Genomic DNA, 25,929 nt, shown 5'->3' on the forward strand with positions numbered 1-25,929 from the left:
AGTGTTGGATTCGTCATCCAGCTTCAGGCAACACACAACTGTTTTCATCAAATTGTACGTAAAACTAACAGTGTCTGTGTGTTTTAAATATTAACAAACGTTTGCTTCCACAAGTAGACAAACATTTTGAACCCTTTTTAAAAATCTATCACTGCATTTGCTCTTGAAATAAAAAACAAATATAAAGGAGCAAAGAATCCATAAGATTAATTAATTTTATTTAAATCACACTTAAAATGCACTTACAGCTCTGACAAGCTAAAACATAACAGACATAAATACAATGAACACAGGTGACAACAACAAACATGTCAGCCGATGTATTCGACGAGCTGTTGGAGTTGTTCACAATTCTTCATGGCCACCGGCAGAGACAGCAGAGTCTGTGTGGAAAAATGAAAACAATCACTACTTCAAATATTCATATGAATATTAATACATACAGTATTTACACTCTTGACGGGAGAATGCACAAAAACAATATGAAAAGCATCTCTCACCTCTCTGACTTTATTCAGGACTTTGTTTAACATCTGGAGCTCATTCTCACTTTTCAGCTGGTTGGCCTGGTGGATGTTTTGCTGTGAGCGACATTACATCATGAAGTTACATCCTTGTTTATATTTATACATTTCAACTCTTTTATGACGAAGATTTTATTTCAAGATAAACAAAGATGCTGGTAGGTAGTGAGTAATATCAGTACCTACTACAGCTGCAGTGGCCAAACAACCGAGGCTTCCTGCCCTTTTTTAAATAGGCTGCAGTGAATTTTCTATAAAAATAAATACGCAACACCACTAAACAGTTTAATGTTTGACATTACAGTAGTTTATTGGTGTGCCCACATATTACAAAAAGTATTTTTATGTCTGCTGCTCTTAAATTTAATTTAAATTAGGGCTGTCAAAGTTAACATGATAACGCATTAAAGCAACTTTGTTTCAAATCCACTAATTTCTTTAACGCATAAACGCAACTTGTGATTTTTAGGTTGTAGCAGGCTCAGTTTTAAAGGTAGAGTGAAGATGCTGGCATCATATGAGACTAGAAAAACCTAAGGAATCCATTGGTACCAACCATGTCATACTAGCATGTCGCGAAGGAGGTTAAATAACGCTCCAAACATGCTAAATTTTGGCGAGGAAAACTGGCATGGCCATTTTCAAAGGGGTCCCTTGACCTCTGACCTCAAGATATGTGAATGAAAATGGGTTTTACTGGATACAGCATCGGAGGCGGGCTCCTGTACAATAAACTAGAATATAGCTTGAGCATATTTCTAATAAATTGCACTGTATGTACATTGCACATCCTAGTTTAAACACTAGATGTCGAATACATTTTATGAAATTATTTGTCTTAACCTCATGGCACAGAAAACAATATTTTACCATTTCTGCATGTTCTGTTTGTTATATCTCAATATTGGACTTACATTTATATTTTTTATTTGCACCATAATATTTTTAAGTGGGCACTTAGGCCAAGCACTATGTTAGGAGTTTAAAAGTATTGAATTAATTTAAATTAGGGCTGTCGATCGATTAAAATATTTAATTGCGATTAATCGCAAATTAATCACAATTTCAATAATAATCATTTTATCTGTTCAAAATGTACCTCAAAGGGAGATTTGTCAAGTATTTAATACTCTTATCAACATGGGAGTGGGCATGTCTGTAAAGGGGAGACTCGTTGGTACCCACAGAACCCATTTTCATTCACATATCTTGAGGTCAGAGGTCAAGGGACCCCTTTGAAATTGGTCATGCCAGTTTTTCCTCGACAAAATTTAGCCCAATTTTGGAGCGTTATTTAACCTCCTTTATCAAAGCTAGTATGACATGGTTAGGTTTTATAGTTTCATACAATACCGGTATCTTCACTCTAGCTTTAAAACTGAGCCCATTACAACCTAAAAATCACATGGTGCGTTAATGCTTCAAAGAAATTTGTGGCGTTTAAACAAATTTCCGTTAACGCGTTATCATATCAACTTTAACACTAATTTCAATTAAATTTAAGAGCAGCAGATTCAAAAATACTTTTTGTAATATGTGGGCACACCAATAAACTACTGTATTGTCTAACATTAAACTGTTGCGTAGTTATTTTGATAGAAAATTTATTTTCTATGGCACGTGGGGTTTTCTGGTCTAGAAACACTGATGTTTTGCAGTGAAACTGGTTGAAAACGACACATTTACTATCGTTTGGCCCGTGATATTTTTCTGTATATTGCCCATAATGAAAAGTTTGGCCACCCTTGTACTACAGTATATGAAGCCGACACTTACATGTCTCTTTGCTCTATCAAGGAGCTTAACTCTGGCCTGCTCCGCCTCCTGAAGATTCAACTTCAGTCTCTCCACCTACAGATAAAACAAAATGAAAGAGACCTGTGTTAGACAACTTGAGGTGTTTGCTCACATACAAAAAAAGTATTATAACTGTAGTGTATCTGACAATTCTCAGACTATACGCAACAGGATCATACCTCTCTCAATAACTGGATCTTCTCTTCCATGAAATGTGCCGGGTTATCTGATTGGCTACCAGCTTTTCTCAACTCCTCCTGCAGGAATTTAGACTCCACCGTTGACTGCTTGAGAGAACGACGAAGCTCAATCACCTCAATCCGCAATTCCTGTGACAAATTAACAAATAAAAAGAAACTTACACTTAGCCAACTTCAAAGTGCTTCTAAACGTATAGATTTGGATTTTTGTGCCTTACGTTGCTGTCAGTCTTGTGCTTATTTAGAGTTTCCTGGGTCTCTTGTATGTCTGCCATCAGCTTTGCCATAGTTTTCTCATCCTGTGTAGAGAGAAACATTTGTAAATAAACTTCAGTGCTTCTTCAGCTCGACAAGATAATTCAGTCTACATTCTCTTGTAACCCATTTTGAATTTCGTTAGGCATTATAGATGTAGAGTAGTTCTTACCTGAGCTTTCTGCTGCAGCGCCTGATTTCCCCTCTCAAGCTGGCTGTTCAGGCGGCTGAGCTGATGCTTCAGCTGAAACACCTCCGCCTTGTGTCTATTGTTTGCAGCCTGCTGCTCCACCTGCAGGCCAGAGCTGGAACAACGTATTGGATAATGTTGGAAATGCAGGACGACATCCATGATGCACCACCTTCAATTTTACTTTAAGCTGTTGTGAACATACTTACTCTAAATATGACACTAATTTTTAAATATGAAAGAAAACTTGGCAACTCCAGTAATCCACTCCTCTCAGAAGCCAACGTCATAGGAAATAAATCCTATATTACTGTACCAACAAAATTATAATCACCTCTTCTCTGACAAAGGCCCTTTATGCTTAAACTAGAGCTGCAACGATGAATCGATTAGTTTTCAATTACTAAATTAATCGACTAGTTTGAAAATCGATTAATCAGTTTGAGTCATTTTTTAGGGAAAAAAAGTCAATTCTCTGATTACAGCTTCTTAAATGTGAATATTTTCTGGTTTCTCTATTCCTCTATGACAGTAAACTGATTATCTTTGAGTTGTGGACAAAACAAGACATTTGAGGACGTCATCTTTGGCTTTGGGAAACACTGATCAACATTTTTCACCATTTTCTGACATTTTATATGCCAAACAACATTAAGCGAGAAAATGATCAACAAATTAATGAAAATAATATAGCTAAAACATGAAGTGAAGTCAGTTGACGTAACAGACTTGTCGTTCACATTTGGTGTTTTTACTTGAGCAACTAACTGAAATGAGTGTATTAGTAGCAGCAGTTAATCAAATCTATTGAAGATTAATTTTCTATGGATCAACTAATGTCATTCAGAAAGAAAAAAAGGCCCAACATTTGCTGGTTTCAGCTTCTCAAATACAACGATATTCTGCTTTTCTGTGTTTTGAATCATAGCAAAATTTTATATTTTTGTTTTTGATTTATTGGTCAGAAAAGGCATCATGTAGGGCTCTGGAAACTTGTGTTGGGCATTTTTTTTTTACTATTTTATTAAAAGCAGTTAGCAGTTAATTGATGAATCAAAAAAAAGATGATGAACTGAACAATTGTTAGTTGCCGGCCTAAATGTATTAGTCATAATCTGTGAAAAAAAAACAGCACTTACATGGTGTTGTGCATCCCGTGCAGCTGAGCATCTCTACGCTGTTGCAACAGCTTCACAGTGCTGATGAGCTCTGCGACGGTGCCGCCCAGGTCAGTAAACAGCTCTGCCACGCTGCTCTGCTCGTCCTCGTCCTCCTCGTCCTCCTCAGGATCAAACTCTACTGCATTCAGATTCTTTTTAGGGGTGACTGCAATGCGGGTGAAGGCGCTCGTCCCACTGAACAAAGTTTCACATTGTGGCTCGGGCATGTCTGAGGGGACTGAAGAGACATTAAACTTCAGCTTAGATTTTTGATTTAAGCCCTCTCTGAACTGAGTTTGAGGTGTTTGGTAAGATGTTGCTGCGCCATTTTCATTTCATTCAGTCATTGTCCCTGTAACTAAGATGCTCTCTGCAAATCAATAACTGCTTCAGAATTACACACATCATCCATGGCCGTGCTTATTATCCGTGGGGGAACAACAGCAAGCAATGTAGACAGAACAAGTATAATCAAGTATTGAAGAAAAGTACATTTAGATTGAAGATGACTTTTAACCCTCCTTCACAGGATATTTATATACTCCCCTTTCATAAAGGGGACACATACATGACATGGGTCTGCTGAACACGCATTCAATCCATGTTTGAGCAAATCAAACAGCTGTCACACGTGAATCTCTGGGTGTCACTGTTCAGAGATGCTTGTTTGCAACTTCTAAATAATACATTTGCATTGCACAATATTAAATAAAATGTTTATGTCAGCTCTCATGCCCAACAGAAACAGATGGTCACCAAAGCAGTACAAGTCTGCAGCCTGAGTTTGACCCGGGTTCGGAGGAGGCTCATGAAGAGAGTTTGGAGGATGCCCCTTGACCCTTTCAGACTGACCACCAGCATGGGTTTAACCAGCATCACTGTGTCAGTCTGAAAGATGCTAATTGTGTTCAAGGTTAAAACAAACAAACAGAAGTGTCTGTTTTATGAGCAAATAAAATCTGTGACAGGTTTCATTCTTGTCTCGTAAAAGAACCAAGCCAGCCTTTCAAGGACATTAACTAAAGTATCATGGAAAAAGTGAAATCACTTCAAGACACATGCGGGATGAGCCACAGTACCTGATCCAGGCGGTGTCTCTGTTGCGACCTCATCCTCCTTCTCAGCAGTTAATGCAACCATGATGCTGTCGACAAAAGAGCTGGAGGGGTGACGACGCTCAACGGTCAGGACTGGTTGAGACTCTTTATCCTTCTGTGGTTCTGGTTTCTGAAAACATATAAGCCAACATGAAAAAATGTTTTTCTCCACAGTGCTGCAGTCCACTTACTTACAGCTCATTTCAGCATTTTGTTCGTTATCCATGAAGTTTGACACCACACGTAGAGAACTGAAGAGTCTAAATTTGCCTAATCTTTACAGGTCTTTAGACCGCTATGGAAAAGGAACCTTTTAGTTCCTTGAAAGGTAGTTACAGGGACTAAAAGTCCAGGAACTTTTGGTGGAAACCCGACTTATGTATTTAATTTAAGCATAAACACATAAAAGTGAGACAACGGTGGTGAAATCCGGCTGTGTTCAACAGTTCTTATGTGTTACCTGGTCATTGAGAGATGCATGTAGTTCATTGGTCAGTCCCCGCAGTGTGTGATGCAGCAAAGTTATTTCAGTGACCGCCTGTGCCAGTTTCTGTCCAAGCTCCAGCTGGGTGGCACCAGCTCTGGACCTTGTGGTTTCCAGCTCCTCCTGCAAACTCCTGTTCTCAAGCCTGCATCACACAGACAAGTTGTCATTTAGTATACAGGCAAAATGAAGTTTAAATATACAGAGAGAGAGAGAGAGACTGAGGATAATTTTTTTATCTTTCATCAAATATACGATAATGCCACTATTTCCTTATGCTTCATATTTGCTGATACCTTGATTCAGGTACTAAGAACTTAAGTTTTTTACTTTAATCCAAATCTGTGGGCAACCCAACAGATGCAACCTGCTAAATCTAATCCAACATTTCTCACTAGCACATGGATATAATAACAGCAGAGAAGATCGATTACATGGGTGTTGTTAATTTAAACTTACTGAAGTTGACCAAGTTCTCCTTTTAGGTCCTCACACTGGATGTTCCTCTCCCGGAGCCCCTGCAGGTTGGCCCTCAGCACACGCTCACTTTCAGACATCTGCTCCCTCGCAAACTCGTTCTCCACCTGTAGGAACTGACACACAGACAAGAGGAAATTATAAAACAGAAGTCACATACCATGATGACAGCAGCACCTTACTGTATGAATGAGGTCTTGATTTTTAGGGCAGAAAATAACTGACAATCAAGACATTAAAGTGGATTCAAAATCTTTCTAAAATGCTTGCAACAAAAGCTTGAATTCAATTGAATTTGGCAAATTCTTGTAAACTTCTACTGGCTGAGATAAATCAGCCCCTCCTCCCGGCAGTGAATAACATCAGCAGAGGGAGGAGGACAGAGGACAGGAGGAAGGACTGATACTAACTGAGGTCTGTGTTCTTCCATCTTTCTAAACTTCACTCAGTATTGTGACGTCAGTGATATCATTTATTTTATTGACATCTTAGATTTGTTTCCAGTGAGATACTGACAAAGGGTTCAGGGTTTTATTCTGCTCCTGCCAAAACTTGAAAAGCATCTTGGATAACCTCAAAGGACAACTCACTCTTCTTTTATTTTGAATCAGTAAAGCAGAGATAATACGGTTGATAACCTTTAAAGTAAACAAAGAGAATGTACACATATGCCATTACTTTCAAACTATCTGCTCTTTAAGTTAGACATTTTCTTGTTTATACAGTATATACCCATGAAATATATGTAGTAACTCCATTTCATTATACAAAAGAAAAAAACGTAACCCTGTAAACAGTTTTGTCAGCAGAATTACTTAAACAATAATATACACACTTATAAACAAGGTGAGTCAACACATGACAGACTGATATGCCTGTTGCTAAGCAGCACCAATCATCATTTGGTATTAACTTATTACTACCATAACAGGCATTTCAAACTTGGATATAAAAACCAACACTTTAAACAATATGTATCATTTCATACCAGAACACTCCTTTGTTCTCGTATCTCTGCGTTTCTCTGCTCTGCTGAGACACAAAGTGTCCACACAAGTGCTCCAACTCGACTTAAAGAGCCACTCTTCCCCTGTGATTTGTTTCCCTCGCTCTCTCTTCAGCGGTGCGCCAATGTAACAAATCTTCCGGAAACCCAAAGTGAAACTTAAACTTCCAGTGCTACATTCAGAAGGATGATTTTTTCCTCTCTCCTTTTGGTATTTGGGTAGTATCGTCTGAGTTTTTTTATAGTGACTTTGCTGTCGTAAACATTACCGTTGCTGCTCTAGAAACAATATTTACTTATATTTAAAATATAAATAAAATATAATCCTGTTCTGACTTTATTTTAAATAATATAATTTAAAAAAAGCAATTATTTAGTAATGAAAAGAAATCGAATAAAAGAACCAAACCGATAAGGAGTATCGATTAGGGCATGTGAAAGGAACATAAATCTAAAAGCTTACCTCGTTCATCTCCCCCACACCACTGAGTTGAGTACAGACTTCCTGGAGCTGCTGGATCTGCATGTTCTGGGATTGTGAGACGACCTGCAGCTGACTGAGCTGTTCCTCACTTTGAGCCAGAGCCCGACTGAGCTCATGCACACGCTGCGCCGACTGACCCAGTGACGTCTCCAACCTGAACACAAGCACACACAAAACACAGGCAGCAGTCGGCATTAGTTGCAGTATTTTAGATGTGTGGCAGGAAGATTGTTTTTGCTCACAGAGAACCAGGTTACCCGTTTCTTCAGTCATAATTCAAGTAGTTAGAAATAATATTATACACTTGTCTTCGTCTTTATATGAAAAGACAAAGAAGTGTGGATACCCAAACACATCATCTTACTAAATGGGCCTAAGGATACATTCAGAAACAAATGTAAAGTTAATAAGATGTCTGTGACACGGTTTTTACTGTAGGTTTTGAAACAGACAACTTTTTGTCTTCATTGTCATTTTGCTCGAAATTTCATATCAAACCAATAACCCATTACAACCTGAAACTTATTGTGTCATCCCTTGGGGTTCATACGTAGTATGGAAAAGTATGGAATATTTTAGAAATTTCCAGGTCTGGATAATTATGGAAAAAAGAAAAGAGTATTGAAAAACATTTCAGTTTCCAGACATTTGCTCCCATTCTTTATTCTAAAATATAAAGAGAGGCGGCAATTGTAAGACATATGCAAGGACAAAAGCTCTGTAGTCAAGTATGGGAAAGTAGGGAATTTTGAAATGGAAAATGTTTCGGAACCTTGATCCCTAAAGGAGAAGATAAAATCAATGTCACCACTTACTCATTTGCTCTGTCCTTGGCTTGCTGGATGTCCCTCCATGACTGCCGCAACCTGAAACAACAAAATTTTTAAGCTCCGTGCTGCATTTAAGTGAGTATTTTTTGCTTCTTTAAAACCCCCCTTGATAAAAATTAATGAGTATCATTTCAGTATGTGTTTGCTTTTATATTCCTGAGCACATGCAATCAACGGATTTGCGTTGCTGTGGGGATCATACTTTGTAGTCTCAGCAGCAAGGGCCTGCTCCAGGAAGGTGTAGGAGGCAAACGTGGAGGAAACTGTGGCAGAAAGCTCCGTCACTTTCCTCTCCAGCAGACCCCTCTCTTCCTCTCTTTCTGTTAGCTTCTGACGCACCACACCCATTTCTGAAAATTCAATGAAAAGAAAGAAATGTTAGAAATTTTATAGGCTGAATGAATGTCGACAACTTTTTGAAAAGAGAAGGAATTAAATGAGCAATGAGTTTTTACCTGACGTCAGAATTGTCACCTGCAGATTTAAATCACCAATCTGCTCTGTGGCAGCTTGGAGATTCATGTGAGTTTGGTTACATTCTTCCTCGATCTGTTGAGTACAAGTTCATTTAAATAAAAAAAAAATAATACTAATTTTCATGATTTGCAGAAATCATGTAGAGAAGAAAAGTAAAAAATAACTGCACGGCATTAAGTGTCCCAGTTAAATTATAGACATCGTACCTGCTCTCTCTCTTCAACAGCTTGGTCTCGTTCAGACAGATGTTCGTCCCTCTCTCTCAAAGCAGCAGCTGCCTTCTCATTCAGCTTCAGGAGGATGGGAGTAGTTTTCTTCAGAAGCGCTCTGACTGTGCAGAGCTGTGAAAAGAACATGCAAATGCATCAGCATTATGAGCATTAATGTAGAGCTGCAATGATTAATCGATTAGTTGTCAACTATTAAATCAATCACCAACTATTTTGATAATCGATTAATAAGTTTGAGTATTTAAGAAAAAAAATTCTAAATTCTCTGATTCCAGCTTCTTAAATGTGAATATTTAATGGTTTATTTACTCCTCTATGATAGTAAACTGAATATCTTTGAGTTGTGGACTAAACAAGACATTTGAGGACGTCATCTTGGCTTTTGGGAAAAACCAATCAACAATTTTTCACCATTTTCTGAAATTTTTTAGACCAAACAACTAATCGAAAAAAATAATCGACGGATTAATCGCCAATTAAATTAATCGTTAGTTGCAGCCCTACATTAATACATTTAAAACAAAGTCATAAATGCTGCCACCATTCAAACACTACATAAGGGAGCAACATTTTATGAAGGTACTATTGTGTTATTAAATGATGCACAAATGTCAGAGATCAAACTACAATTTAAACAAAACACTGCTGTTGCTGTTAGTACTTTGTCATCAGAGTTGTCTTTTCTGCTCATCTTATCTTTTGAACCTCAAATTGTGACTTTTGGGAATTGTAACATACTGTTTGTTTGTGTGTGATGGTATTGTTACATGCCTACAGTGCATATTTGAGTCTCTTTTAAAAATATATATGGAACATACTTCTTTCATCAAACTGGATTGTTCCTCCATGGTTGTGGACAAAACATCAGAAGCAGAATTCAGCACTTCAGTGTAGGTCTGCCTTAATGCAACCTGCATTAGTTGAGAAAAAAGAGAAATTAAACACTTTCTGATGGATGTTATGCTGAATAGATTAAAACAGTTTGTTGCTGCCTGTTCTCTGTACCTGCTCTGGATAAGTCTGGTGTAGGGCTGCTGACAGTTCTTGCTGAGAGCCCACAATATTCTCCAGCTCTGAGATTTCTGAGGCACAATGCGTCCTGAGCTGTTCCATCGCACTGAAGGCCTGGAAACAGACAACCAAACACACACTTAACTTAATGCTACTGGAATAAAGAATGCTACAAAAAGCAAACAGCATATCACACTGGCAATAAAGATAAAAATAAGAGCTGTCCTTGACCAAAGAAATTCTTTGTCGATTAACACTCATACGATTTTGTCGACTAATTGATTTAATCGACAGATCTGTGAAACTGGGTTTCTCCACGAAAGCACCACTTTAAATCCTGTGTTTACTAGAGATTTGCTCATAAGTTTCTTAGAAATAAGTCATTCAGCATGAAAAAAGCATAAACATCAACTAATCGACTAAAGAACTCAACTAAGACCAAAACGACCGATTAGTTGACTAATCGACTAAGAGGGGCCAGCCCTACAAAAATTTACTTTGGAAGGCAGTTTGAATATTCTCTATAATAATTTCCGTATTTGTTTAAATGCCTCAGTGTGCACCTAACTAAATATCAGCAGACATTATTTAAATATTATTCCAGCTTATCTTTTCACAACAAAAGCATGACATAATATAGCCCTGGATTTGAAATCACAAGTTTCATAAAGATGCAATATTATATTGATTCTTTGGAAAAGGATACAATATTTGCTAATACCACAAGGTCTGCCATGATACGATTTGAATCAATTCAGAGGCCTGTAATCAATATGAGATGATATCATATGGCCATTTTACACAATCAGTTACATTTATATCAACTCACAAAAATCAACTAAAATATGATTTGACAATTTTATTACGTGGCTCTGTAAGAAGGAGGTGCACTTGGACGGAAATGGTGACACGGATGTGCCAATTTCAAAATAAAGGTGTAACGTAAAGATGATATGTATCAATGTTTTCACTTTGCATCGATGATCTATCGTTGATCATTAAATTGATATAATCGATCCAGATTGATGGATCATTACACCCCTAAAATTAATGGCTTTATCAATCAAAAATTTAAAAACACAAAATCCTCAACCTACGGTAGAGCCACTTGAACAAGGACTGTAATAGTCGCGGGGATAAAGACAAAACATACATTGATCTACTTAAGTCGCAATAACAATTAAAGAGATTTGTCAATGCACTTACCGCCTCCTTGGTTGTGAAGGCGTCCTCCATCTGTAGCCTCATGTCATCTCTTTGGCGAAAAGCATCTTTGACCTTCTGCATCATTGTTGTCTGCGTCTCCTTTGTTTTCTTCAATAGAGACTTCATCTGACCGTACTAAATAACACAAGAAAAATACCCATCAACTAATTCATACCCACTGGATAATCACACAGAAGCATGCAAGACATGTTTACATACATGTGAAACGAGGCTTTGATGGTCCCCTCTGACAACGTCTCCCATTTGCTTCATGTTAGAGAGAGCAACATCCGTGTCACAACTCAAAGAAGTCTGCTGGGACAAATGCACAAATCAGTTGTGTCACATACAATAATGTAAATCATTAAAAAGCACGTACCAGAGACGTTTGTCTATAATGATTAACAATTATACAATATAGAACATGTGTTGCGTCAGTGTTTATGTCTCACCATGGTGACCCTCATGTCCTGCATACACTGGATGAGGTTCTGTAGAGAACTTCCGTCCAACTCCAACTCACCAATCCTGCTCAGAGCCTCCAAATATAGGTCTCTGTACATTGTGGTCTATGTAAAATACAAAACAAATAATTCATTAAAACAGAGATTTTGGAACTAAAAAGAAACTTAAGACTTTGTCATAGCCAAAGAATAAAACCTACAACAGTAAAAACTCAAAATTCTTCACATCTCCCACCGTCAGCCCCTTGAAGGTTAATGTGTCCTTACCTGACTGAGTTCAGTGTGGTCTGTCTGCACTAGTTTCTCCCGTAGGTCTGATGGTGCAGGGCCAGCAGACGGACATCCATTTGCCCTTGATGCTTCCAACTGCTGCACAAGAGCCTCTACCATGATCATGCTAGATCTTAACCTCTGCTCCAGCTCTTGTCTGGGGAGACACTCTAGGCTGCCTGGAGGCAGGCTGAGAGCACATCAACAGAAGGAAACAGTGAGAGGCAGACACAGAAAACACAAATCTGAATTAACCATGTTCAGAAATCATTGGCAACCTAACTAATCAACACTTACTTCCACAAGAGAGGGTCAGTTAGAGTGCAGGAATCAACCACAGAGAAATCCCTCTTTCTCACAAATTGGCCAGATGTATTGGAGCTGTGGTCCAACCATTTAACAGGAGTGGTGCCCACACATGCACTGTGGGATTCTGCAGGAGTAGCTTTTGCAGATGGGACCTTGACAGCAGCAGGAGGCGGAACGGGAGCAGAGACGGCAGCAGGAACCATCTTTCCTGACGCCAAGAAAAGGAACTCTGCCATCTGCCGGAGCTGCTGCTGGAGGGGACCGTCTGGAATCAAAGGAATATCCAAAACCGGCTTCTTAACTTCAGATTGAGACTCTGCACAAGGCTTTCCACCCACCTCCTCAACTGGATGATTGACTGGGTCTGGCTGGGGCTTGCAACCTACTGCTGTAGAGTTAAACAGAGGACGTGGCATGGGGCTCTCCAAGTGCTCTGCCCATAGCCTGGCGGGGTCAACATTAAAAGGGGCCAACACGCTCTTTTCATCCTCGAGAGCAGAATCGTCAGCCAAAAATTGGTCCAAAGCAGGAACCTTAAACGCCTTTAATACAGCGAGTGAGGCTCTACGAACAGCAGGACTGAGGATCCCAAACTGAAAGCCTGATGCGATTGAAGGACACTCTGACAGCACTTTCAAAACATCAGGGAGGTTTGCTGCCTGAGGTTTTTCTGCAGAGTTGCAAAGAACAGGTCCATTGCCAGATGAACCAAGAGCGCTGTCTTTTGCCTCACTGGATTCATGGTATCCACTGCTGTTGTGCACTTGAGAGACACTTCCCACATCAACTTCAACAGGTGTAGGAGTCTCTGCCAGAGCCGCAACATGGCTGCTGTTAGGCGACTCAGTTCTATGAAGCATTGAAGGCGATGCACTGTCTTCAGGATGCATCGAGTCCTTTTTTGATGTTTCTTGCATTTGACAGTTAACAGATTTATCATCCAATGGCTTGAAAGATGCGTTAGTCAGTGAAGATGTACTGATAGCTGGTGGGACGGTATCTACCACAACTTCAGCCTTTTCCACATGGCTGTTAGGTTGTTCATCTTGAATGTGATCCTGTGTAACGGAAGTAGGTACACCATTGTCATCAAGGAGCTGGCCGATCACAGCCTGGTCGTCAGTCATAGCGGGCGTCTTCTGAGACAACTGGGTGCTATCTGATATTTCAACGTCACTTCTGGCAGTCTGGCTATCAGGTACCACCAAGCTTATCTGTTTAACCTCCTCCACAACATCAAGGCTGAATGGTAATGGTTCCCCCAATCGGTAATTTTCAATATTACAGTATTGGTGATCTACATGATTACCATTTTGCACATCTTGGTCACTAGCTAACATGCTTGGATCTATACCATAGTTGTATGACTCGCCACAGTTCGTAGTTTGGTCAGCTGGTAGAGGAACAGTCTCATCTGCAAGTTTGGTGCCATCTGAAATTTCAATCACACCTCCAGTGCAGTTAAATGATTTGAAGGTTATATCACTCAGTCCATCAGCAGGCTTTTTAGAGCCATCTGTGGTTTCAGAGAAGGAGGTGATGGCACAATCACCATTTTCGCTGTTAAAGTAGGGATGATCTGCATTTTCCGCTTGACAGAGTTGGCCACAGTCAGAGAGATTTGTTAAATTTACACTGTCATCTTGTAAAGGTTCACCCAGCTGCGCCTTTGGCAGAGGAATGGTCTCATCTTGTAGTGTGGTGACATCAGAAACTTCCACCTCACCGCCATCACAGACAAAGGATTTCCAAGTGACATCTTTCTTTCCACAGCATTCTTTCTGTATGACGCGTCCATCATCCAAATCTCCAGATGGCAGTGTAGGGTTTGAAATTTCACAAAGACATGCTGCGACATTGTCAACAAAAGAAGCATCTTTCATCTCAGGATTGTAATAGGGGTGTTCAATGTGGTCACTGCATGACTGAACTATTACACTGTCAGAGATGACTGTATCTTCTGTTTCATGCGTGTTTTTCATAGCCTGGTCATTGGATAAAATAATACTCTCTTCGGCACACACTGAGGAGTCTGCAACCTCGATCTCCCCACCAGGACAGACAAAGGATTTAAATGTTACATCTCCAAGCCCACAAGCTGTCTCAGTAGTTGCTACATCAATAGTGGAAGCATTGATTTGAATCACTTTGGTGGATGGAGGAGATTGCAAGTGGGGCTCGGGGTCACAGAGAGGAACATCGCCCTGTTGATTAGAATGAATGAAAGGTAAGAAAAAGTCACAAAGACATTGAAAACAATAGGCGTATATCTAAATAGTAGCATAACCCACCTTTGTCGGTTTCACAACATCAGCATTGAGCAGTGATTTTGATTTCAACCTCGATGATGGAGTCGACAGATGCAGCATTTCATTCTGCACACTTTTCAGAGGGGTACGCTCTCCACATCTGCTTGAAGGCTAACATCAACAGAAATAAAAACAAAGTATTATCAGCTTGTTCAGCTCACTCTCTGTTCAGGTGGAGGGAATGAGGATACAACCTGAGGCACCACAAGCCAGAGAGCACGGTTTCACAACAACTTCTTCCCAGCTACAATAAGACTGGTGGCAAAGGACATTAAAGAGGGACACAAATACCCCACACCTCACCTCCATACCATTATTGACACACAGTACACCTGAACTGAATGTACTGAAATGCTGTGCAATATGCTGCCTTCCACTGTGTAACTCTCGGAAATATATTAATTATTTTTTAAAACAAAAATATTTTCATGAGAGCTACAAGGTCGTTTAACATGGTCAGGGAGCATATATACTGTATTTGTATTCTGGGGTATGGTTCCTATGCAGAGGGTAGTTTAGTCTATTTATTGACTACACTATATGTTTTAATTATTTATTTATTGTGTTGAGTTGAATGTGCTACTTATTTTGTACTGTACCTTACCTTTTCTACCTTTTCTTTTCTTAAAGCTGACTCGGTGTAAACTGCTCAGATTTCCAATGTACTTATAGGTGCAAATCAAACTCTTGAATTTAACAACATCAATTGTGCACAACAACAACAGAGCACACTTACCAAGCCTTCCCCACTGACACTTGACTTCCTGGAGGACATTGCTGTGGAGTGCTGGGAAACTTCTTTTACAACTGCAAAATGAAGACAAAGCATTTTACTATTTATAAACGTGCTTAAAATGTGGATTAAACTGTTTGGTGTACACACTAACGTTAATTGCTAAGACCAATGTTAGCAAGGCTGTAGGGCGAGCACACTCCTAGTTTAAGCGTCACAGTCGTTAGTTAGCGAACGTGTGTTACGTTAACTCTAGTTAGTTAGTTTAAACACATTTTAAAATTACCAAACTAAGGACTATGACTTGTGAAATCACGTAAAAGCAAATTACCTTCCAAGTTTTACCAGACACCTATAAAACAAGCCAGGAGGAGAAGAGGAGAAGGTAAACAGTCCCTCCGCGTCGAGCAGCCATCAACCGCGTCTCATTCAAAATACAACCGTCTGCTCTCTTATTGGTCCGCTGCTCTTCTTCGCTGGTTTGTGTGACATACAGCGTCATACGCATGACGCACTGCTGCCCCCAACAGGAGGTTAATGTCACTCCTATTTTTTTATTTTGTATTAATATTATTTTATTATTTTGTATTCTAACATACAAGGCACAATTGGATAGGAGAGATAACTTAAATTTAAAAAAAATAATATAATAACAAAAATAAAAGAGGGTAGAAAATGATTAAAGGAACAAAAAAGAAATGCATAAATGAATAATAATAGGACTGCACTCTTCAATAGTAGCTCTAGGGGGGGTCATCATCATATATGTTCAGTTCTTCATAAGCTCTGAGGAGACACTTTGCATGTTGTCCATTCATTAGTCTTAAAGCACTGAGATGATTGTCCACAAGGTCCCTTTTAAAAACGTGTCACTCCTATATTGCTAATATAAAATCTACAACTTTCCTCTTTGTTGCCTTTTAAGTATCTACAGGCATGTTTTTCTTTATAATTTTATATTTAATAAATTAACTCCTCTCATTGGGTCACCTACTTCTCTCATAAAAAAGACTGACATTGACTTTTATTTAATAATATTTTTATTTAAGAAAAAATATATTTTATTCACAGATATTTAACACAGAGCATTTTCGCATTCTCCCCCCCATTGCCTAGACAAAATAATGTATGATAACATATCTATACAGGGAATGATGGTTCAAAATTAAGTAATAACATAAAAAAAAGAAAATAATAATATAAATAATATGTAAATAACCAAAAGAAAAAAATAAATACATAAAGCAATAAATAAAGAAAGAAAAAAAAATAAAGAAAGAAAAAAAAAAGCCTGCAAACTCAAAATTAATCAAATAAAACATACATACAGATTAATTAATTCAACATTTTGCATAGGAAAAGATACATATACTGTACATGCTTTGAAATATAAACAAATTTGTGGATGTTCAAGTATATAGGCTTATTTACCATCAGTTATTAACACTACATTCTAGTGTGTAGAGCGCTCAATGAGCAGTTCCTGGTTAAATTAATTTTCTAACTTAAGGAATAGCATCAGGTCATTCATCCAAGCAGAAGCTTTCGGTGGGTGTTCCAATTTCCACTCAAAAAAAATCCTTCTCCGAGCAAGAAGGGTTGCAAAGGAAAAACACATCTTGCAAAGGCAAACACAGCTGCCATTGACATTTAACCTGCTAAATAAAAAAGTACAGTAAAAAAAAAAAAAACTTTTGCTTCACCTGTTCATTTAGGAAGCCTAATTTACTGTTCATTCCAATACCAATACTACCATACTATTTAGTATGCCAGAAAAACATTTAGTATGTCCCAATACATAGTATATCAAATGCAGAATGCCAAAAATACCTGGATGTCCTACTGCATCCAGTCGCATTTTGCAGTCTGCAAGCCAGCATGCTATTCTGAATATTCTGTATACAATCCTCTGCGCAGCGGACATACGAACAAGAAGGTCAAATGAAGAAGTAATACGTCTCAATTGTAAGCATACTGCAACAGTACGCACTTTGTGAGGGCAGCTGCAGTATAAAAAAGAAAAAGTATGCGATTTGGAACATAGCCTCAGTTTCATTATTTCTGAAGTCTCCGGTTTCACATTCAAAACCGTTCCTCCTCAGTTACATATAAGATACATATTTGTTTTTCCACCAACTATTTCTCAAGATGAGCCACAATATTTTTGTCAATGTCCCTCTTCATTCAGCTGAACCTCATTAAAGTTATGTAACTTAATTGCCTTAAAAGTAATTCCAAGACTGGTTTAAAAAAAAGTAAATCCATGCATCTAACAGCTTAATCATAAATGTTCCCTTTGACTTTTCGCCACCACCTCTCACTCTCTTCCGCTCTCCGACTCAAAAATACACCACTATAAAGCTATAGCTGGAGAGTGATTTATTGTCACTGTTGGTATGTGACAGTTATACCAGTAATAAGCTACAAGAAGAAACAAAAAAAGCCCACTCATTCATGATCATTCAGTTAGGTAGAGGGCCAGTTACTTCCTCTAAATTAGGAAAAAGACATGAAAATGGAAATGATACATAAAAGAAACCTTTACACCAGTCCAGAACACGTCTTGACCAAACATAAACGAGCAAACAATTTTCTAAATCATGAAGATGTATGGGAAGCGTGGGCAAGTCTTTAATACTTGATGAGAAGAACTTTGATCATTTACTACATTTGTAAAATCACTCCTATTTCTCCATCATTTGTGTGAGATAGAAATAAACTACATGTTCATTATCTACCATTTTTCTGACTTCCCGTAAGAAATAGAAAATATAAACAAGGACAAAAAAATAAAAAAGCATTTCTGTTTCAAAAATCTTTTATTTAATGTACTAATACAAAATTGAATGTACCTCGTCCTTTATATGTCTGATTTGAAATGATTTTACCATTTAAATACACATTTGTCAGTAGAGAAATTACCTGGAAATGTTGAGTTGTGCAACATTTGACAGGGTCTGTTTATGTTTCTCAATAAACATGAAAACAGAGTCTTTCCAGCTCTGAAGCTTTCACTGAAAGGGTTTCTCACATTGAAGCAATGTGTTGCTCAACAGGTCGGACCTGCAGTACCTCAGCGAAGCCTTGTCCAAACCAGCAGGTGATGTCAGCCATGTCCAGGGTGAAGAAGAAGAGTCTGTCTCTGCAGCGTGTCCTCCTGTAGACTGACCGTGGGTCTGCTGACAGCACCCCTCTGATGGCGGCAGCAGCCTCCTCTGGACTGCGAAGAAACTTGAACCTGGGTCGGTCGCTTTCAGAGGGTCCTGTGTGTCATATAAGTTCACGCTGTTATGCTACGAATCATTATTCATCCATCGTTGTCAAATATTGATCGTACAAGCTGTATATACTGTATATAAGATAAGATAAGATAAGATAAGATAGAACTTTATTAATCCTGAAGTAAATTCTTTTGTCAGAGATTGCTCAAAATTACAACATAAGAATAAAAAAAATCAGACATGTACACATGCATTCATCGTACTTAACCACGCTCTTCACACCTATCTTTTCACCTACTTGTATGTACAAACTAGTTCTACGGTTGTCCTCGACCAAAGAAAGTCTTAGTCTACAAACACTACAATTTCGACAAATTGATTAGTTGATTGAATCGATGTGTAAAATGGTGTTTCTCCCATAGAATGTATATAAAGATGGATGACGTGTCTCCACTTCCTCCAACTGTACAGAAGTGAAACCAAAATATCCCGGATACCGGAGCTGCCATCTTGAGATTTTGGCGTCATTTTGAGCCAGACTGCACAGTAGTGACTGGGCGGTGGAGCCGCAGTATTGAGGTCACCTCCCGGACCAATCGCGAGCTGAGCACGGCCACAGTTTGTCAGCAAGAGAGACTCACAGCTGTCAATCATGACGTCTAACCCCCTTATAGCATCAAATTACTAATTAAAACCAAACTTATCAGAAAAATCAACACTTGAACATACATCAGCGTAACCATATCTATTATTTTGTGTTTTTGTTCAGCTTTGCTGTCTTTGATTTTAGCTGTTTGTCTGTTTCTATCCCCCCCGTAAATTGTTCTGTGTGTAAGTACATTGAGAGCAACTTAAAGAGTCAAATTTCCTTGTATGTGTGTACACATACTTGGCCAATAAAGCTGATTCTGATTCATATTCATCTCTTTCACAACAGCTCCCTCTTGTGGACAAAAACACAACATCCCCCTTATCCCTGAGTGACAACAGGCTACTGTAATGCTGGAACTGGAAGTTGGGCTTACCTGACAGGTGAGTGGGAAGGAAGTCTGCTAACTCCCTCTCAGCCTGTGGGGTGAAGCGCACCTCCAGACTACTAACAGGAGGCTCTCTGATCCAGCCAGCGATGGCACTGTAGGCCTCCTCTCCATAGCAAGGCCGCTCCACCGTCGACTCTGGTGGTTTGGTTTTGGGAGAGTCTGAAACTTGATCCTCGCTCGCTCTGCTCAGCTGGCAACTTTGAGTCACATAGGCCTTGGCCTCCTCCAGGACACTGTGTAGGTCTTTGTGGAGGCAAAACTGAGCACTGACTGACTGAGCTGAATCTGTGACTGGAATATCAGCTTCAGATTTGTCTCTTGAGAGGAGACTTCCCAAGTCACCGTCCGACTGATCATCAGAGTCTTTATCGAGGTTTGATGTGTGTGTTGTCTCATTTGGTGACCCAGTAGTTGCCTGTGCTTGGTCTGTGTTTGAATCATAAGGCTCTGAGTCCATCCTGGAGTGGGGGGAGTCGTACTCTGGGATGTAGGGTTTGATGTCCAGGACTGGGGTGCCAGCAATCATGTCAATGTCTGACAGATGTATTGTATCACCTAGAAAATAAAAGGTGGCAATGCAGTCGTTTCCATCGAGGTACTTGTTTCTGTGGCTGAGGTTAAATTTGACAGCTGAACATTTAGACTTGTAGCTTATTTCGTTTAACTAAATTAACTTCTAAATGAACTGAAAATATTCTATGCATTAGAGTAGTCTAGCATTAAGAGTTTAAAAATGGTGACATGTTTACATTCTGCTAAATCTCTACATACAACGACACAACGACACAAACACACAATTAACAATTGAAGACACATTTTTGTTAGTGACTCACCTACAATTTTATCAAGTCTAGCTAGAGTCAGACCCAAGGCGTTTGGTCGGTGGGGACTCCGTGTCGAGTACACACCAACTCTCTGACCGTTGAGTCGTGGAGGCTTCACTTTGGCTTTGTAACTCAAGTGCCCATTTTTATGAAAGAGAAAGATGATCCTGAAGAGACCAAATGGGGAAAATGCACAGATGAGATGAATTAAACAGTGGATACATAAAGTCTGTATGTGTGCAGAAGACCGTATCCTAAATCCTCAATCCACAAGAAATAGATAGGTAGACAACCAAAAGCATGTTGCTTCAGTCAGAAGAAGAAAAAAGCTACTAAATATTACCTGAAAAGTGCCAAATGAAGTTTATTTATACAGCCTTTAATAGAGTGCTCAAGTGATAACGTATTTTTGTAGGCCAACCAGGAATTTAGCATCGCCCTGTAAGATGGACAAGTCGGCGTGACTTCAGTTAGCCAATTTTTAGCAACCGCCTTTTTTAAGACACGTAAAGGCTTCAAAATCCACGAGTAGGATATTTACTGATGTATTTTATGTCGTAGAACAAAACATTAAAATCTCTTAAGCTTGTGTTAAACACAGCCCTTATTTCAGGCATCTATCTAAAAACCCATTCAAAAAACCCATTGACTTCCAGACAGGAACAGGAAGAGCTCAAATACTAACTCATTTCTGGGGTTTGGGACTCATTCCTGTAGCACTCTATACCAGTCTGACATGGCTCTATACGCTCTTATTAGACAGGTAAAAGAACAGCTCATTCAAGCTAGGAAAAGTCAGCAGTGTAGATAATTTGGATATTTGTTGTTTTTCTTCTTTAACACCTCAGGATTACAAACATGCATAAAACGGACCAAATCTTTTGTAAAATACTTCTTATTCAAAGAAAAATACAAACTGTATAATACAGAATCCTTAAAAAATTAATGCCTATAATTGCACCGAAAGACACGTTTTATAGCGTTATGCCGTCCATCTCAGCCGAGAACGGAGAAATGTCTGGCTGAGTCCTTCCCAAGTCATGTCATTGACGAGCCAAGAGACCTCGTCCCCATTGCCTATGTCGGAGCGAAACCCATGCAAGGCTCGGACTGAAAGGATAATAGCAAACCCACACCATGGACTGGACTTACATATACATTATAAACACAGTATACCAACTATATGAGACCTACCAGACATGGGAGTACTGCTCCAGGCCCACCACAGCGTGCTCAGGGTTGTTGAAGACACTCTGCTGGATGCGCAGTTCGGCCCTTGAGGGGCCACAGATGGTGGGCTGTCTGGGGGTCCCATTCTTCACAGAGAAGCAGGAGCTGATGTAACCAATCGGGGCAGTCTGGATGTTTCCTGAAGTGTTACACAGATAACAGCAATGTTTCAGTTTATAACATTTTATAATACCCACCTCTTTTTCTGGCGGTTTACAGTTTACCCACCTATCAGCCAAAAAGCCATTGAAATATATAGGAGAGTATACCCACTACCCATCTACTGTGTATTACACCCACCTCACCAACGACCACTACTACACCAGTGTGAAATACATATCTACTTCTCATACATATCTATATGCAATTCACCAAGAAGCAAACTTTTTATATTTTTGGCAATTTGTATGTTTAGAATTTTGTGGATTTTGGATATTGTTATACTTGCACCTTTATTGATATTTTATATTTGCACTCTTTCCTACATTGTACTGCAACTACTGCACTTTTTCAATTTCAATTCCAATTTCCCTTGGGATAAATAAAGTTCTATCTTATCTTATAAATACAGAACCACTGATAATGGACACCTCATCAGGCATTATCCCTTACTTATTTTATGCTGAAACAATTAATTCATTTAGTGATTAGTCAATTGACAGAAAATAAATCAGATTTGTTGCTTTTCTGTTTTTTATCACTGTAAATCTAATATATTTGGATTTCGGATTGTTGGTCAGACAAAAAAAGCGAACTAGGGCTGCAACTAACGATTATTTTCATTGTCAATTAATCTGTTGATTATTTTCTCGATTAATCGATTAGTTGTTTGATCTATAAAATGTCACAAAATGGTGAAAAATGACGATCAGTGTTTCCCAAAGCCCAAGATGACGTCCTCAAATGTCTTGTTTTCTTCACAACTCAAAGATATTCAGTTTACTGTCAAAGAGGAGTAAAGAAACCAGAAAATATTCATATTTAAGAAGCTGGACTCAGAGAATTTGGGGTTTTTTTTCTTTAAAAAAACAAAACATTTTCCTCAAACCAATTAATTGATTATAAAAATAGTTTGCGATTAATTTATTGGTTGACATCTAGTCGATTAATCATTGCAGCTCTAATTTGAAGATGTCGCTAATCATGATCAGCAATCATGATGTATTAATCAATTGATCCCAAAAAGTATCTGACAGATTAAAAGATAATAACACATTATGTATTTTATTATGGATACTCAGCACATTTGGCACAAAAAAATCCTTTGGGATGAATAAAGTTGTTATATTATCTTATATGATGTGATGCAGAAGTATATGTACTGTAGATGTTTTTTTTCTGAGTCCTGGAAGTCCTGGAAAATATATATATTTAGATTAGCTTTTAATACCTAGTAGCCCGGTGACATTTTTCCTGTGCTTTTTATGCACCTTTTTAGGATTTTATGATATGTTGTGTTTTATTCCTATTATTTCTTGATGTTAATGTAAAGCACTTTGGGTACCTTTTGTTTATTGTAAAGGGCTATACAAATACATTTTCTTTGATTGATTGATAGATATATTTGTCTTTATTTACATTATTATTGTGGGCGAATTTACAGCTGTACTAATGGTACCTTGCTCTAATGCAGCCTGTGGTGATGCTACTGGTGGTGGTTGTTGTGATGTCTGGTCTTTATCAGCTTCATAGAGTCCAATCTTTGACACAGCAGACTGAATGGATATCATGTGTTTGCGATGAGCTCTAACTGCACTGTCCAACATCTGCCTGTTAAAGAAGATTCACATACAAGTAAATACCATGATAAAGGAAATCAATAAATAAAATGTTGAATGGCACAGAATATGCAATACAACTTGTCTATAAAGCAAAAAGTACATGACATACAAGACATTTATTACCGCCATACCTAAAGAGAGAAACATGTAAAGTTGCAGCTGTTATAAAGGTGAATGGTACATTCCTGTCTCTACATACCGCAAGTTCTTCATCTCTTTTCTCATCACTGAGATCTGCTGGTTCAGTTTATTAACTTGCTCTCCACAGCAGCCACACAGAGGATTCATCTTGCTGATATAAAGGATGACAAAACAGAACAGACAGTTCTCAATAAGTGAGCTTTTAGCTAGCTAGCTCAACCATGATGGGTTAAACAGCAACAGACTGATGATGAAACACGTGGGAGTCTCTCTATGCGGAAGCGTGTGTTTGACTTCCTGTTGGCCAACCAGGACTGTTTCAGGTGACACCACAATAACAGACAATATTCATCTGAGCAGTGGAGCTTTCTTTATATGGATTCCTTATATCCTGTATAATGTGCAATATAGCGTAAATGTAGGTAGAAAACACTACTTGGAGCTAATACACATAAATTATGCATGAATGTTGCAGAAGTCATTGATCAACTTGCCCACTGCAAGTTTTATTTTTTAGCAACATTATTGCAAAACAAGTGCTATACAGTAGTGAACAATAGACATATAATATACCAGGGGTTAATATAGTATATATTATTTTATATATACATATATATATATATATATGTATATATATATATATATATATATATATATATATATAAATTATTATTATATTATTATATATTATTATATTATTATTATTATATATTATTATATATATTATTATTATTATATATACTATTTTTTTAGGTACTGAAAATGCGAATGAACTCGGAAGTTAGCGTGATATTTCTCAAGCATGACTTACAACACTTAAAGAGTCATATAAATTGAAGTATGGTATACTTAACATTTAATTAAAATCAATTAAAAAGTAAATATGTTATAATATATTGAGCAACTATCAGCATCACTACTTTATACAATTATATATATTATTATATATATTATTATTATATTTATTATAAAAATAAATATATGTATATAAATATATATTTATTTTTTTCTAATGAATATTTTAATTTTCAAGAGTCTTTAAAGGCTTTGGGGTTTGTAGAGTGCTGAATATTTTATATGTATTGTTGCATTTCATTTATAAAAACTTTAAATAAAGGGTTAGCGTCTGTTAGAGAATTTACTTTTTTTAAATGTGAAATTTTGCTAAGATAAAAAGATTTATAATTTAATACGGTTTTTGTTCTGAGCTGCAGACACCATAAAAAAACAAACAGCACATCTTTGTATAGTAATGAAAAACGAACAGAAATGTTACAGTGAATATATTGGAAAAATTCTTTCCAAAAAAAAATTACAGTATGAGGACCAGGTCATGTTTTAATCAGCAGAGGGCAGCCAATAGCTATGTCACACTCCTCATTTACTATTTTCTTGATAAGCTTTATTTATGAATACAGAATGAGTAGCCGACACAAAAGAGTACAACAATATATAGTCAGTGGTGAAATGAAAGTACATATACTTAAGTACTTAAGTACTTAAGTACTTAAGTACTTAAGTACTTAAGTTCACTCTTCTACATTTCAGAAGGAAATACTGTTCTGCATTTATCTGACAGCTTGTTACTCTACAAATTCCCATTTTACATACAAAATATAACATTATGTTATATAATACAGTGCATTATTATAGATGAAGCAGAATACAAAGTAGTTATAATTGGCTCTACCTCACCAGCTACAACATTAAAATACTGCTTACAGTAATGCATCAGTAATAATAATCAAAATAATATAATGTATAATAATATATTACACTGACAGGGGCAATTCTGCTGCATAATAATCACTTTTATTTTTGATGCTTTAAATACATTTTTGATAATAATACTCATTTTGAATGCAGGACTTTTAGTTGCAATGGAGTGTTTTTACATTGAAGTACTGTTCCTTTTACTGAAGTAAAGTATCCAAATACTCGTCCCCCTCTGTATATAGTACTAATTAATTAATTCTATTAAGTACTACCAGCCAAATAACAGTTTGCCAAACGGGTAGATAAAATAAAGCTGGCTGTTACACAGGCCTGACCAAACAAGGCACAGATGACATACAGACACTGATATTCTATTCACACTGTAAGCAATAATGAAATATACTTTTTACATTTATCACTTAGAGCATTGTTAGAGTATTTGTATTTTATCGGAATGAAATTT

At 37.8% G+C, this 25,929-nt stretch overlaps 2 protein-coding genes across 2 annotated transcripts; both read right to left on the reverse strand.

Moving 5' to 3' along the window:
- Positions 1-201: 201 nt before the first annotated feature.
- On the reverse strand, positions 202-15,990 carry spag5 (sperm associated antigen 5). The gene is made up of 25 exons (XM_074629359.1): positions 15,845-15,990; positions 15,517-15,587; positions 14,763-14,891; positions 12,460-14,675; positions 12,160-12,352; positions 11,881-11,997; positions 11,648-11,740; positions 11,429-11,563; positions 10,217-10,336; positions 10,030-10,122; positions 9,188-9,322; positions 8,960-9,053; positions 8,707-8,854; positions 8,490-8,540; positions 7,654-7,828; positions 6,167-6,300; positions 5,684-5,852; positions 5,206-5,353; positions 4,106-4,364; positions 2,949-3,081; positions 2,740-2,820; positions 2,501-2,650; positions 2,301-2,375; positions 501-581; positions 202-383 (listed from the first exon to the last, which is right to left on the reverse strand). The coding sequence occupies exons 2-25, from the start codon at positions 15,553-15,555 to the stop codon at positions 312-314; spliced, it is 5,040 nt and encodes a 1,679-aa protein (XP_074485460.1). The 5' UTR covers positions 15,556-15,587; positions 15,845-15,990; the 3' UTR covers positions 202-311.
- A 2,095-nt stretch (positions 15,991-18,085) lies between these two features.
- trmo (tRNA methyltransferase O) lies at positions 18,086-24,060 on the reverse strand. Its single transcript, XM_074629360.1, has 6 exons — positions 23,809-24,060; positions 23,447-23,598; positions 21,793-21,967; positions 20,608-20,765; positions 19,760-20,329; positions 18,086-18,776 (listed from the first exon to the last, which is right to left on the reverse strand). The coding sequence occupies exons 1-6, from the start codon at positions 23,895-23,897 to the stop codon at positions 18,541-18,543; spliced, it is 1,380 nt and encodes a 459-aa protein (XP_074485461.1). The 5' UTR covers positions 23,898-24,060; the 3' UTR covers positions 18,086-18,540.
- Between the last annotated feature and the right edge of the window lie 1,869 nt (positions 24,061-25,929).

The sequence above is a fragment of the Sebastes fasciatus genome, chromosome 3, assembly GCF_043250625.1.
Source record: "Sebastes fasciatus isolate fSebFas1 chromosome 3, fSebFas1.pri, whole genome shotgun sequence".
NCBI lineage: Eukaryota > Metazoa > Chordata > Actinopteri > Perciformes > Sebastidae > Sebastes > Sebastes fasciatus.